Here is a 15,042-nt window from a genome sequence, read left to right as displayed (position 1 = left end):
TGAAACTGTAAACTGGAAAAAGGGAAAAAAACTTGACCTCAATCAAACACACCTAGCTTCTTTAAGATTAAAGTGAATGAAAAGTATCTATGGTAAACAGCAGGTAAAGCAGGAAGACTGTAATAACAGGCACAGCAGAACACTGCACAGCCTAAGGTTGCTGCTAAAACCAAATTTCCCCCTTCACTCATAACCGCCTCTCCATTTCAGCGCCGTGCCTTGCTGCACGTGGTAAACCGCAGCCATGTCTACGGACGCGGAGATGGCCATCTTTGGGGAGGCGGCTCCTTACCTCCGAAAGTCAGAGAAGGAGAGAATTGAGGCCCAGAACAAACCTTTTGATGCCAAGTCATCTGTCTTTGTGGTACATGCAAAGGAGTCCTATGTGAAGAGCACTATCACGAGCAGGGAATCGGGCAAAGTCACTGTCAAGACTGAAGGGGGAGAGGTGCGTAAAATACAAAATTTATGAACAGCAGTTTGTTCTCACTCTGGCTCTCCGCTGACATGCATGTACCTTCCTGCCCTCTGACAGACCCTGACTGTGAAAGAAGATCAAATCTTCTCCATGAACCCCCCCAAGTATGACAAAATCGAGGACATGGCCATGATGACCCACCTGCACGAACCCGCTGTGCTGTACAACCTCAAAGAGCGTTACGCAGCCTGGATGATCTACGTAAGTGGCAGCAGCAGCTTCCTCTGGGCAGCCTCAGGAGCTGCTGGGCCAGGCTCAGGGCAAGGCAACGTGCTGTGTCCCTTCCTTGCAGACCTACTCGGGGCTCTTCTGCGTCACTGTCAACCCCTACAAGTGGCTGCCGGTGTACAACCCCGAGGTGGTGTTGGCCTACCGAGGCAAGAAGCGCCAGGAGGCCCCTCCACACATCTTCTCCATCTCTGACAACGCCTATCAGTTCATGCTGACTGGTAAGTGGCTCTCATCATAGGCACAACTGTTCTTCTTTGTTTTGAGAAAACCTCTCATGAAAAATGAAATAGGATTGTGTAGAGTGGCTAGTTTTGCTTCTGCCTTTTTCATTCCTTTCTTCCTCTGTGCTGTTGAGTTCCAAAGTGTTATCCATGATCAGGATTCCTTTTTCATAGGTCTTTACTCTCTCTTTCTCTGCTGCTGTAAAAACAGTCTGTGTAGCAGAAAATTAAAATGATTTCCTGTATGCAGGAGAAGGAAAACACTATAGACCGAAATGGAGAAGCAGCATATGGCTCTTCAAGGGTTTTCTATGTCCATGGCAAAGAATTATAGAATAGCAGAATGTTTTGTTCTGGAAGGGATTTTAAAAATATTACGGGCCTTCCCTATGACATTTGGAGGAACATTTGTGAATATGTTTCAAGAAAGAGTGCAAGTGATTTGAAAGGAATTGAAATGGCAAAAATGACTTAGGAGTAAACAAAGAAAAAAATGCAGGTTTTTTTCTTGTCATAACTTACATTATTTTCAGTATTTTTGAGTTCTTCATTTACAAAGTCTGCTTGTTTCTGCCTTGTTCACAGATCGGGAGAACCAGTCCATCCTGATCACGTAGGTACCCCCCCTGCACGGGTCCCTGCGGGGCTGCCCGGTGCCAGGGCCCCTCCTGCCTGACCACGCACCCTCTGCTTCTCTCTTGGCTTTGGCAGCGGAGAATCCGGGGCCGGGAAGACTGTGAACACCAAGCGTGTCATCCAGTACTTTGCAACAATTGCAGCCAGTGGAGACAAGAAAAAGGAGGAGCAGACCTCAGGCAAAATGCAGGTGAGGTCCCAGGGATAGAAGCCTGCAACTACTCAATTTCTTGATGAACTAGATCATGACAAGAAGACTTCTATTCTAGGGGACACTTGAGGATCAAATCATCAGTGCCAACCCACTGCTGGAGGCCTTTGGAAATGCCAAGACCGTGAGGAACGACAACTCCTCACGCTTTGTGAGTTATTAATTGGTACAACTGTCAACACCAATTGGAATATTCTCGCTGTCCAGATTGGTAAAATAAATCTCATTTTACTTTCCTGCTGCTTTCAGGGTAAATTCATCAGAATCCATTTTGGTGCCACAGGCAAACTGGCTTCTGCTGATATTGAAACATGTAAGACACCCTTCTGGCCTGATCCCCCTTCCCTCCAGCCTTCCCCACTTCTTGTGCTTGACTGTGTCCTACCTTCCTTGCCAGATCTGCTGGAGAAGTCCAGAGTCACTTTCCAGCTCAAGGCGGAAAGGAGCTACCACATCTTTTATCAGATCATGTCCAACAAGAAGCCAGAGCTAATTGGTAGGAAAGATCACTAACTCCTCCATGCAAATGTCATGGAACAACTTTGAATTCTTTTCTGTGCCAATTGCATTTGACCTGGCTTGGTTTTGTTCTTCTTTTCAGAGATGTTACTGATCACCACCAACCCCTATGACTACCTGTACGTGAGTCAAGGTGAGATCACAGTTCCCAGCATTAATGACCAGGAAGAGCTGATGGCCACTGATGTGAGTAGCAGAAGTTTTCTCATGTGAAGTTTCATTTCTCTGACCTTTAACAGCTGGGGTACTCACCTTAACAACTCTTTTGTCAGAGTGCCATTGACATCCTGGGCTTCAGTGCTGATGAGAAAACAGCCATCTACAAGCTGACAGGGGCTGTCATGCACTATGGGAACCTGAAGTTCAAGCAGAAGCAACGAGAGGAGCAGGCAGAGCCTGATGGCACTGAAGGTACCAGTACAACCCATCCCAGAGCATGGGAGATAGTGAACACTCACTGAGTTGAAGGCAGCATGTGAGGGTCAGAATGATTGACTCAGCCTGTGCATTTCCCCAGTGCCAGTACTGTAGAATAGCAGTGGGTCCTAGCCAGAGGACTTCTCTGGAGGAACCCAAATCAGATTATTTTGAATAACGCATATTGTAAGGTCCAGTGTCTTCCAAAGAATGCTGCCGTTATTGCCTATCCTTTTTTTATCTTTAATAATAATTTGTTTTTTACTGGAATTTCCCAGTTGATATATTTTTTGAAGGAATAGTAACGTCTACTTTAACAACCAATTGTTTTGATGTTCAGTTGCTGACAAGGCTGCCTACCTGATGGGTCTGAACTCAGCAGACCTGCTCAAGGCCCTCTGCTACCCCCGAGTCAAGGTGGGGAATGAATACGTGACCAAGGGCCAAACTGTGCAGCAGGTAACAACAACCCCCTGTTTTGTGGATAGGTTCTCTGGACCTTTTCTTTTGTCCTGCATGATAACTACACTCTTTCTGTTCTACATTTTAGGTATACAATTCTGTGGGTGCCCTGGCAAAGGCAGTGTTTGAGAAGATGTTCCTGTGGATGGTTGTTCGTATCAACCAACAGCTGGACACAAAGCAGCCCAGGCAGTACTTCATTGGTGTGCTGGACATTGCTGGCTTTGAGATCTTTGATGTAAGGAACAGGCGTTTATTAACATGCTTGTTAAAATCACATTGCTATGTGACAAATTACATCAGAAGGAATGATGCTGATTTGTTGGTGTTTCTTTGTTTTCATTTTTTGTTTTAGTTTTTTAATAAATGGTTTTACTATTTATAATGTATCTAGAGCATTCTGATTCTCACAGGGTTCTAATTGGAAATAGATTTTTGTTTTGTACATATGCCAATGAAATCCCTAAGTGCATTTTTTTTGCTGAAGGCTTGGAACATGATTTGAAATCAACATTTGTGAATGTGTTGTGCTGTGGACTCTCATGTAACTGAATTAGCACAGTCTAGTAGATATCAAAGCCGATAAAATCTGAGTTATTACAATAATCTAAGCTTCTAGAGTAATGAATATATGGATAAAGTTCAAGTTGACAAACACTGACAGAAATTCTAAACTTCTGGATCAATTAAGATGGAGCACTTTGAGATCCTCCTGTGTTTGTACAAACAAGCAGCACTGTTCTTTATCCCTAACTTACTTAATTTACATTCATAATAATCTTGGTTTGTAATTGTGCAGTTCAACAGCCTGGAGCAGCTGTGCATCAACTTCACGAATGAGAAACTGCAACAGTTCTTCAACCACCACATGTTCGTGCTGGAGCAGGAGGAGTACAAGAAGGAGGGCATTGAATGGGAGTTCATTGACTTTGGCATGGACCTGGCTGCCTGCATTGAGCTCATTGAGAAGGTATTTCTGTACTTCACAATGTCAGGTATTTTCAGAAATGCATTCATTTTATATCTATTTCTAAATGCTGCTTGAAATGGTAAATATCATACTGCAGACACATCAATTTTTATCATTTTATGATTTGCTGAACAGAACAATCCCTGAGAGCAGCAATATTGTCCCACTCAGGAAGTTTTTTCATCTCTGAGTCTTTCTAACTTTTCACTTTGTCCTCCCACCTTCCTTGTGATTTCTCCCAGCCCATGGGCATTTTCTCCATCCTGGAAGAGGAGTGCATGTTCCCCAAGGCAACTGACACCTCTTTCAAGAACAAGCTCTATGACCAGCACCTGGGCAAATCCAACAACTTCCAGAAGCCCAAGCCAGGCAAAGGCAAGGCTGAGGCCCATTTCTCCCTGGTGCACTATGCTGGCACAGTGGACTACAACATCTCTGGGTGGCTTGACAAGAACAAGGACCCTCTGAATGAAACTGTTGTGGGGCTGTATCAGAAGTCATCCCTGAAGACCCTGGCCTTACTCTTTGCCTCTGCTGGAGGAGAGGCAGGTCAGTTCTCTGAAATTCATATTTCCATGTTCAGTTATTGAGTCTACCAGAGCCATGAACATCAGCTATTGTTCTTTTCCTTGTTCCATTCCTATCATGACTGGTATATACGAAAAACTTGGTCTTTACAAGTTGTAAAACCATCTTTTTTTTTTTTTGTGTGTTCTTCAGAGGCTAGTGGAGGTGGTGGCGGTGGCAAGAAGGGAGGCAAGAAGAAGGGTTCTTCTTTCCAGACTGTCTCAGCTCTTTTCAGGGTGAGTACCAAAGTCATTCTCTCTGCTTCTTTCCTGGTTTGTTTTTTTTTTGTTTGTTATGAGTTGAAGATCGTAAATCCACACTCTAGCTGCAATAAGGCCATTCAACTGCAGGTGTTAACATTTTTCTGTATCAAGAATAATTATTTAGTTATTAATGAGTATTTAAATGAGCTGACATCAAGTCAGCTGAGGCCAGCTGAGGAAGGCATAGATATATTCCCCAGTATCGTTAAAGCACATTGCAAGGTTTTGTTGCTTTCTCTCCTGCTGAAGAGTGAAAGATGGAAGAAAACTCACATTAAAAATGGCTATAGTTAGGAATTACAAATCTGTTAATGTTTTACAAGACTTTTCTCACATCTGAAAGAGTAACTGAGGAGGTAATACGTGTTAACTGAAAACCTTATTTCATGAACCCACAGGAGAATCTGAACAAGCTGATGACCAATCTGCGGAGCACCCATCCACATTTTGTGCGCTGCATCATCCCCAACGAGTCTAAAACACCTGGTAAGCAGAAATAAAAACCAGTGTGATGCTCCTATTATTCTCTATGTTTTATTATGAATTAACAAATAATTGCCTTGTTGCTTAGGTGCCATGGAGCACGAGCTGGTGCTGCACCAGCTGCGCTGTAACGGCGTGCTGGAAGGGATCAGGATCTGCAGGAAAGGGTTCCCCAGCAGAATCCTCTATGCTGATTTCAAACAGAGGTCAGTTTCCCTTTTGATTTCCATTCTGTCTTTCCTGCCAACTATTTTATCACTTTTTTAACACTAGCTCTTTCTGGCTATAATTAGAAGAAAAGGAAATTTTGAGGTGCATAACAAAAGGCACCATACATCTCTTAGAAAAGAAAAATTGTTGAGAAATGAAGAGTGTCAGGTCTCCTCACTGACTGCAGGGGCATCTGAGTATGGAAGCACAGCAGAGCGGCAAGAGCCAGCGATTACAATATTACAAAATGTAGGCTGGGATTGATAGCAAAAGGTACTCAGGTAAAAATTACAAACCATGAGTTCCTTGGCCATTGCATCAGTTGCAAGTTCCAGGGGAAGTGGTTTTTCTCCAGTACAGAGGGTATAGGAAAGTGGCAATGATTCTCTCAAGCAATTTTCTAGAGAATAGTTTCAGTAAAAGGATAAGGATTGAACTCACTGGAAATCAATGTCTTCTTCATTGTGGCTGGTGACCTAAAGACTGGAAAAGTTTCCTTAAATTTTGTTACCAGGTTAAGACTTCATAAGAATGGTATCTCTAAACAAGGGATGAAATTCCAATTTCCTCAGCCTGGTTCTGCTGCAAACACTGCTCTTAGTTTCACTAAACAGAATGCTCTTATTACTGGACATTCTCTTATTTTCTATTTCCTCCAATTCCACAGATACAAGGTGCTTAATGCCAGTGCCATCCCTGAGGGACAGTTCATCGATAGCAAGAAGGCTTCTGAGAAGCTCCTTGGGTCAATCGATGTGGATCACACCCAGTACAAATTTGGACACACCAAGGTACAAACTCCCCCATTCACTGCCTGCCTGGGCTTTGCTCTCTCCATCTGACAGTGATGTGCTGCAATATTCCCTCTCTCAAGGTGTTCTTCAAAGCTGGGCTGCTGGGGCTCCTGGAGGAGATGAGAGATGAGAAGCTGGCAGAGCTCATCACCCGCACCCAGGCCAGGTGCAGGGGCTTCCTGATGAGGGTGGAATACCGCAGAATGGTGGAGCGCAGGTACCCCTTCCGCTTCTTCACTTGAAGTGTCGTTCTGCTTGGGGGCGAAGTATTGACACTCAACAGACTGAGAATATTCATTGTACATTTTAATTTTGCCTCAGAGAGTCCATCTTCTGCATCCAGTACAACGTTCGCTCATTCATGAATGTCAAACACTGGCCATGGATGAAGCTGTTCTTCAAGATCAAGCCCTTGCTGAAGAGTGCAGAGTCTGAGAAGGAGATGGCCAACATGAAGGGAGAGTTTGAGAAAACCAAGGAGGAGCTTGCAAAGTCTGAGGCAAAGCGGAAGGAGCTGGAGGAGAAAATGGCCTCTCTAATGCAGGAGAAGAATGACCTGCAGCTCCAAGTGCAATCTGTAAGTATCGTTAGTGTATTTTTCCGGGTACTCTCACAGCACACAACTCTCATGTTACACAATAAATTGTCTGAGAAAATATTTTAATATGAATAATGGAAGATAGAGTTCAGACCATTCAGTGTCACCATTATAATAGGAGGTTCTAGCTTGGGAATGGCTTTTGAAGCATGTATGCGCATGGGGCTGTTTCTCCAGGCAGGCAATACAACATCCAGTGTAGTCACTGGAGATTTAGAATTTACAGTTAGCAGTCTGTGGAACAATTAATTTGACAACTTTCTATGGTTTCAGTCAGTTGCCCAAAGACCTCTATGCCATTTTTTATTATACATTTTATGTCACTTGTCTTTCTGCAATCACTTTTCTAGGACGACACAAAAACCCTCTGCATTCTGTCAGAACCCTATATGTACCTCCTAAGTCCATTGGGAGATCAAGGGATTGGTCAATATTTAAAGATTATCTTGTGAATTTAGATGTTTGCTAAACAGATTAAAAAAAAACTGAGGTTCAAATTGAAACCTCTGATTCCACCTAGGCTATATATCAACCTATCTCACTCAGAGAAAATTAATTCAAAGTCAGTCTTGTCAAGAAAAGCTTATGAAAAAATAAAGAAAAAAAACATCTCCACATTTATATACAGTATTTAATTTTCAGAGAAAAAAATCAAAACTCTTGAAAATAAAAGTACTACTCAATTTTATCATATTATCCATAAGAAAAATAGGAGGGAATAATGGATCAGAGCAAAAAAATGAAATAGAATGAAACCCTAATCTGATTTAAAAGAGTCTATGCAAAACCCTACTTCCTAGAAGAAAACAAAGAAGAGTAATTCCATGTTTCCTTTCCTCAGTGAGAAATACCATTTCTCTATTTACATTTTGCAAACAGTTGTGATTATTAAACAAAAGAACATTTCTCTACTAGGAAGCAGATGCTTTGGCCGATGCAGAGGAAAGGTGTGACCAGCTGATCAAAACCAAGATCCAGCTGGAAGCCAAAATTAAGGAAGTGACTGAAAGGGCAGAGGATGAAGAAGAAATTAATGCTGAGTTGACAGCCAAGAAGAGGAAGCTGGAGGATGAATGTTCAGAGCTGAAGAAAGATATTGATGACCTTGAGCTAACACTGGCCAAGGTGGAGAAGGAAAAACATGCCACTGAAAACAAGGTATGAGGTAGAACCTGTCACTCACATTCCAGAAAATGGATTGTGTGCCATTGTAGGACATCTATAGCTAGTTCCTTTATTTATATTTGCTCCCTTCTTCTCAAAGGTGAAAAACCTGACTGAGGAGATGGCAGGTCTGGACGAGACCATTGCCAAGCTGACAAAGGAGAAGAAAGCCCTCCAAGAGGCACATCAGCAGACCCTGGATGACCTGCAGGCAGAGGAAGACAAAGTCAATACTCTGACCAAATCCAAGACCAAGCTGGAACAGCAAGTGGATGATGTAAGCACACAGACATAGAGCAGGAAGAGGGCAGGTATGGAGTCCAAGCTGTCTGGCAGAGCCCTGATGGTCTTGTTGTGTTTAGCTGGAAGGGTCCCTGGAGCAAGAGAAGAAACTGCGCATGGACCTGGAGAGAGCAAAGAGGAAACTGGAAGGAGACCTGAAGCTGGCCCAGGACAGCATCATGGATTTGGAGAATGATAAGCAGCAGCTGGATGAGAAACTGAAGAAGTAAGTGTGGCTCTGGGGCCCGTGAGTGCTGGGCTGCAGCACTTGTCTTGTTTCTTTGTGCTCTAACACGGTTCACTTGTCCCAAAGGAAAGACTTTGAAATCAGTCAGATCCAGAGTAAAACCGAGGATGAACAAGCCCTGGGCATGCAACTTCAGAAGAAGATCAAGGAGCTGCAGGCAAGTCTCTGTGCCTTGCCCTGCCTTGCTCAGGCTCAGCTCAGGCAGGAGGAGGGCATGGCTGTGAAGGGTCCCTGCTGTTCTGCAGGCCCGCATTGAGGAGCTGGAGGAGGAAATTGAGGCAGAGCGAACCTCTCGCGCTAAAGCGGAGAAGCATCGCGCTGACCTGTCCAGGGAGCTGGAGGAGATCAGCGAGCGCCTGGAAGAAGCAGGAGGGGCCACAGCCGCTCAAATTGATATGAACAAGAAGCGTGAGGCAGAGTTCCAGAAGATGCGCCGTGACCTGGAAGAGGCCACGCTGCAGCACGAAGCCACGGCTGCCGCCCTGCGCAAGAAGCACGCGGACAGCACAGCTGAGCTGGGCGAGCAGATCGACAACCTGCAACGCGTGAAGCAGAAGCTGGAGAAGGAGAAGAGTGAGCTGAAGATGGAGATTGATGACTTGGCCAGCAACATGGAGTCTGTCTCCAAAGCCAAGGTACAGAATTATTTTATCGGTTCATTGACCCAGTGGAATACAGCACGTCCTTGCTCCTTGCTTTCTTTTAAGTGTGGATTATTAATGCATGGTTTTCCATATTCTAAAACACAGGCCAACCTGGAGAAGATGTGCCGCACTCTGGAAGATCAGCTGAGTGAGATCAAGTCCAAGGAAGAGGAGCATCAGCGCATGATCAATGACCTCAATGCTCAAAGAGCTCGTCTGCAGACAGAGTCAGGTGAGACCCACTCATCTACATATGAAGATCCATAATGTAACAGAGTTATTGCAAAAATTACTCTTCTGGGCATGTGGTTTTTTCAGCACACTTTGTAGCACATCTACTGTGAAGTACTTGAAATGGGATCATAAGTTTCAGCAGGGACTGAAAACTATCTGGTTTTACATCTCCAAATGTTTACAGTGTCACTATCAATGGCCTTAAAACTGTTGTGTATCTGCAAATTTTCTCAGGTGAATATTCACGTCAAGTGGAAGAGAAGGATGCTTTGGTTTCTCAGCTGTCAAGAGGCAAACAGGCTTTCACCCAGCAGATTGAGGAACTCAAGAGGCATCTGGAGGAAGAGATAAAGGTGAGAAGGCTTTTTCCTAAATATATTAAATCAGTTAATCAAAACAATGAAAGGGACAAAAATTACCCCTTAGATAACAGAGTGCAAGCTTTCCCATCGAAGCCTTGCTTCTCTTTCCTTGCAGTCTATATGTTAATTATTTTGCAAATTCACACATCTTACCCATCAAATGTCTTTCTAAGATCTTCTCATTAAGATTTCCCAAGATATTTCCATTCATTTTCCCTCTGTTTTTTCTTCTCACCAAGGCCAAGAACGCCCTTGCCCATGGCCTGCAGTCCGCTCGCCATGACTGTGACTTGCTCCGGGAACAATATGAGGAGGAGCAGGAGGCCAAGGCAGAGCTTCAGCGAGCCCTGTCCAAGGCAAATGGTGAAGTGGCCCAGTGGAGAACCAAATACGAGACGGACGCAATTCAGCGCACGGAGGAGCTCGAGGAGGCCAAGTATGTAGGGAATGTGGAGAACACTGGCAGAGAGTAAGGACAGAAATTTGAGGAGCCCACCGTGGCATTGTCAGGAAGAAATCAGTGTTCTGCTTTGAGTGCTGTCACAAAGAGACAAAATATGACAGAAAGCAGGGACACATTGGGGAAAAGCAGAAAGATCCAGAAAAGCAGAGAGAGGCCAGCAGAGAGGGAACTGCTGCAAGATTGTTCCTGAATTCAGACATGGAAATACAGTGGCTGTCTGGGAGAAGTCTTACACCTCTCTGTGAATGTGGATCACACAATACCAAGAGGCTATGTTTAGTCTTGTGAAAAATGTGCTGCTTCATGCCACAGTCTTACTTATGATTACTGCTTTCCAGGAAGAAGCTGGCCCAGCGCCTGCAGGATGCAGAGGAGCATGTTGAGGCTGTCAATTCCAAATGTGCCTCCCTGGAAAAGACAAAGCAGAGGCTGCAGAATGAAGTGGAGGACCTGATGATTGATGTGGAGAGATCCAATGCTGCCTGTGCTGCTCTGGATAAGAAGCAGAAGAACTTTGACAAGGTCTTTTGGCCTCCAGCACCAGCACTCCTGGCCAGAGCAGGGCCCTATGATGGTCACAGCCCTACTCACCCCCCATTTCTCTTCAGATCCTGGCAGAATGGAAGCAGAAGTATGAGGAAACGCAGGCTGAGCTGGAGGCCTCGCAGAAGGAGTCGCGCTCTCTGAGCACGGAGCTGTTCAAGATGAAGAATGCCTATGAGGAGTCCTTGGACCACCTGGAAACAATGAAGCGGGAGAACAAGAACCTGCAGCGTAAGTCCCTGGCCCTCTGCTCCTCCCTGGCCTTTCTCACAAGCTTGTCTATCTGCCACGCTTAACAGCTCTGGGCCTGCAGGGATAAGATCTTGCCTGGCACCTTGGTAGGCCAGAGCCTTTCTCCATTCAGCTCACTGCCTGACCATGGCACTTTTCTCCCTTCCTTGCAGAGGAGATTTCCGACCTCACGGAGCAGATTGCGGAGGGAGGAAAGGCAGTTCATGAGCTGGAGAAAGTGAAGAAGCAGATTGAGCAGGAGAAATCTGAACTGCAAGCCTCCCTGGAGGAAGCTGAGGTACATGACTGTACACCGGTGTCTGCAGGAAAGAAATGAGGAGATAGGGCTTGCAAGGCCTGGTTGGCCTCTCTTCTTTCTGGGGAGTGCAGACAGCTGAGATCTCACAAAATATTTTGCAATTCCCTAGAATGTAAGAAGGACTTTCATCAATGTTATCAATGCTTGTGTCCACTTGTCCAGGCCTCCCTGGAACATGAGGAGGGGAAGATCCTGCGCCTGCAGCTTGAGCTCAACCAAGTGAAGTCTGAGATTGACAGGAAGATAGCTGAGAAAGATGAGGAGATTGACCAGATGAAGAGGAACCACCTGCGAGTTGTGGACTCGATGCAGAGCACCCTGGATGCTGAGATCAGGAGCAGGAATGAAGCCCTGAGGCTGAAGAAGAAAATGGAGGGAGACCTGAATGAAATGGAGATCCAGCTGAGCCATGCCAACCGCCAGGCTGCAGAGGCACAGAAGAATCTGAGAAACACCCAGGCAGTGCTGAAGGTATGGCACAATGTGCTGATTTTTGACAGAGCTAAATATTTTTCCTCTGTTACAAGTCTTTCAGTTCTAAGTTGATGGGAAAACATGAAATACAAAAATAGAAAGCACACACCTCCCAGTCTGTTGTATCTCTCTTTCCAGGACACCCAGCTGCACCTGGATGATGCTGTGAGAGCACAGGATGACCTGAAGGAGCAGGTGGCCATGGTGGAGCGCAGAGCAAACCTGTTGCAGGCTGAAGTTGAGGAGCTCCGGGCAGCCCTGGAGCAGACGGAGCGGTCGAGGAAGTTGGCTGAGCAGGAGCTTCTGGATGCCAGTGAGAGAGTTCAGCTCCTCCATAGTCAGGTCAGTTAATAAGCATAGTTAATATTTATAGTATTGCTCCATACATATAAATGAACTTACGACTGGAAGAGTTGTAACAGTATTTTGTTAAATGCAGGATCTTTCACAGTAAATAAGAAGTAATAGATGATAGATAATATCAAGATTTTTTTTCAGATGTAGATAGAATATGAATTCCAAGTAAACTACAGTATAGATGCCTTAATAAATCCAGAGAAGTTTGTGAGGTTCTTACTCTTTTACTTGAGTTCAACACATTTCAAATTTCCATTTGGGACTTTAAAGGCAAATGTAGGCTGATCATGAACAAAATTGGACTACACTAACTCTGTCATTAATGTAATTTAACAATGTCACTATAAGTATTCTATAGAACCATCTCAAAGTTTTATGGTCACTAGAGTGAAAATGGTAAGGAAAACATTTTTTTTTCATTTTTCAGTGTAAATTCCTTCTTTGTTGTCTGAGAAAAGACTTCTTAAAGGATGCTCACGAAATACCAAAGCACATCATACCTGAGAAATTAATAGCTACAACAGTAGTTCTCTTGGAATCCAATGTGACCTGATGGCACAATCTACATTAAAAAGAAATACTTACGCTGTACTTGATATGTTACTGCAAGCTAACAAAAAAAAAAAAATCATGTTCATGCTCTTCAACAGAACACCAGTTTGATCAACACCAAGAAGAAGCTGGAAACAGACATTTCCCAGATCCAGAGTGAAATGGAGGATACCATCCAGGAGGCCCGCAATGCTGAGGAGAAGGCCAAGAAGGCCATCACAGATGTGAGTTTGACACTCCTGGCATTGATTATGGTGAACATACTCTCCCCAAAATATCTCCAGCCCCAAAATGGCTTTGACAATTTGTTCTGATCAGGCGGCCATGATGGCAGAAGAGCTGAAGAAGGAGCAGGACACCAGTGCCCACCTGGAGAGGATGAAGAAGAACCTGGACCAGACAGTGAAGGACCTGCAGCACCGTCTGGAAGAGGCCGAGCAGCTGGCACTGAAGGGAGGGAAGAAGCAGATCCAGAAGCTGGAGGCCAGGGTGTGTAGGGCTGGGGCTGTGCCTGTGCCTGAGTGAGCATGTCCCTCGTTGGAGAGACATTGGCAGGGCAGCTGCAGGGCTGGGCTTGTCCTTGCAGGTGCGGGAGCTGGAAGGGGAGGTTGATGCTGAGCAGAAGCGCAGCGCTGAAGCCGTGAAGGGCGTGCGCAAGTACGAGCGCAGGGTGAAGGAACTCACCTACCAGGTAAGGCAGGAGCTCTCCTGCTCTCACTGGCCTTTCTCACAGTGAGTTACATTTTGCACAATCCATCCCCAAGGGGAATGGTTAACCTCACGTGATCCAGAACCAAGAATTGACTCTCTAATCTGTTCACCAACTGCTTTAGTCTGAGGAAGACAGGAAGAATGTGCTGAGGCTGCAGGATCTGGTGGACAAGCTGCAAATGAAAGTGAAATCCTACAAGAGACAAGCTGAGGAGGCTGTAAGTACCCATTTTTCCAAACCAGACTTTCTTCTGGAATTCTCTAGCCATGTTTTTCTTTGCACAGCTTTTTGAAACCTTGACTGTTTTGATGTAAAATGATGATATTTTGATACAATGGGGATTGTGAGAATAAGACTTGCCGGGTATGGGAGGAAGTACACTTCACCAGGCCTATATGTTTTGCTGTAGGCCTCATTTCCCAGCTATTTCTTTGCTTCTGCCTTGTCCTGAATGCCAGAAACAGTACGGTCAGTCTGTATATTCAGGACTAATACAGGAACTCTGAATAGACCATGCTGTGTGTAATATCTTTTTGACATTCCAATATTCTTTTCTCTTCTGACACCCATAACATCCTGAGCAGCTTCTCATCTTGGTTCTGAATCTGCTCTGCTAGCCCAGCTTTGGTTTTGAATTTTTGCTGACCCAGTTTTATGGTAATAAACATCCAACACGCTGCCTGTTGTTTTCCCAACTCCCTCTCCCCACACAGGAGGAGCTGTCCAATGTGAACCTGTCCAAGTTCCGCAAGATCCAGCACGAGCTGGAGGAGGCCGAGGAGCGGGCTGACATTGCAGAGTCACAGGTCAACAAGCTCCGAGCCAAGAGCCGCGAGATTCATAAGAAGGTAGAAGAAGAGGAATGAAGTTCCCAAGATTAAAAAGTGACCTGAGGCATGCATAAAGTGTAAACCTCTGTGTTGCGTTCTTTAGTAATTATCATTTATGTCTAGGTAATAAAGAGAATAGAGACCCTTGCAAATGAACAGTGACTATGATGTTTCATTTATTCATTTATTCTAGTATTCATTACTTTTGAAGTACATGTACACAGTTCATCTTCACATTCAAAATTATATCCAACAGCAAAGCATTTTTACATTTGCATTTTAAAAAATGCATGAAGAATGGTAATAATTATATGCATTTTTTTTTCTCTTGCAATGAGAAGTATGCATTTTTTTTTATGGACTAAGACTACATTGTTTCAAGTGATTTTCATCTTCTTAGGAAAAAAAGTAAAATAGCAGGAGCAAAGATTCCTGAAACATTTAGCATGCGTGCACACACACACACACACACACATATATATATATATATAAATTTATATATAACTACACATATATATAATTTTTATTTATTGAAAAATATTGGTTTTTTCGTTAAAATTAAAAGTAT

General features: G+C 44.3%; 1 protein-coding gene across 5 annotated transcripts; it reads left to right on the top strand.

Moving 5' to 3' along the window:
- The first annotated feature begins 244 nt into the window (after window positions 1-244).
- On the top strand, window positions 245-14,510 carry LOC135455204 (myosin-1B-like). 5 transcript variants are annotated; one of them, XM_064728202.1, is made up of 38 exons: window positions 245-448; window positions 536-679; window positions 771-927; window positions 1,516-1,543; window positions 1,642-1,756; window positions 1,836-1,928; window positions 2,027-2,090; window positions 2,175-2,273; window positions 2,379-2,482; window positions 2,569-2,707; window positions 3,054-3,172; window positions 3,264-3,413; window positions 3,975-4,145; window positions 4,388-4,690; window positions 4,868-4,948; window positions 5,374-5,461; window positions 5,547-5,664; window positions 6,336-6,459; window positions 6,543-6,679; window positions 6,784-7,039; window positions 7,976-8,218; window positions 8,325-8,501; window positions 8,587-8,732; window positions 8,820-8,910; window positions 8,999-9,388; window positions 9,503-9,629; window positions 9,866-9,984; window positions 10,233-10,429; window positions 10,795-10,978; window positions 11,065-11,230; window positions 11,404-11,528; window positions 11,712-12,020; window positions 12,162-12,365; window positions 13,031-13,156; window positions 13,251-13,421; window positions 13,519-13,623; window positions 13,766-13,861; window positions 14,358-14,510. In XM_064728202.1, the coding sequence occupies exons 1-38, from the start codon at window positions 245-247 to the stop codon at window positions 14,508-14,510; spliced, it is 5,823 nt and encodes a 1,940-aa protein (XP_064584272.1). The 5 variants fall into 5 exon arrangements, with proteins under 5 accessions (XP_064584272.1, XP_064584274.1, XP_064584273.1 ...); XM_064728204.1 differs by having other exon boundaries at window positions 4,388-4,694; window positions 4,902-4,948; XM_064728203.1 differs by having other exon boundaries at window positions 4,388-4,694; window positions 4,878-4,948.
- Window positions 14,511-15,042: the final 532 nt, after the last annotated feature.

Source organism: Zonotrichia leucophrys, chromosome 18 (assembly GCF_028769735.1).
Source record: "Zonotrichia leucophrys gambelii isolate GWCS_2022_RI chromosome 18, RI_Zleu_2.0, whole genome shotgun sequence".
NCBI classification, from domain to species: domain Eukaryota; kingdom Metazoa; phylum Chordata; class Aves; order Passeriformes; family Passerellidae; genus Zonotrichia; species Zonotrichia leucophrys.
The sequence above is the reverse complement of the archived record's forward strand: the minus strand, read 5'-3'. Positions and strand labels throughout refer to the sequence as shown.

Coding starts and splice junctions, on each gene's coding strand:
- LOC135455204 (XM_064728200.1), top strand. CDS start 245: ATGTCTACGGACGCGGAGATGGCCATCTTTGGGGAGGCGGCTCCTTAC. Junction 8,502..8,586: donor TGGAACAGCAAGTGGATGAT/GTAAGCACACAG, acceptor TGTTGTGTTTAG/CTGGAAGGGTCCCTGGAGCA. Junction 9,389..9,502: donor AGTCTGTCTCCAAAGCCAAG/GTACAGAATTAT, acceptor TCTAAAACACAG/GCCAACCTGGAGAAGATGTG.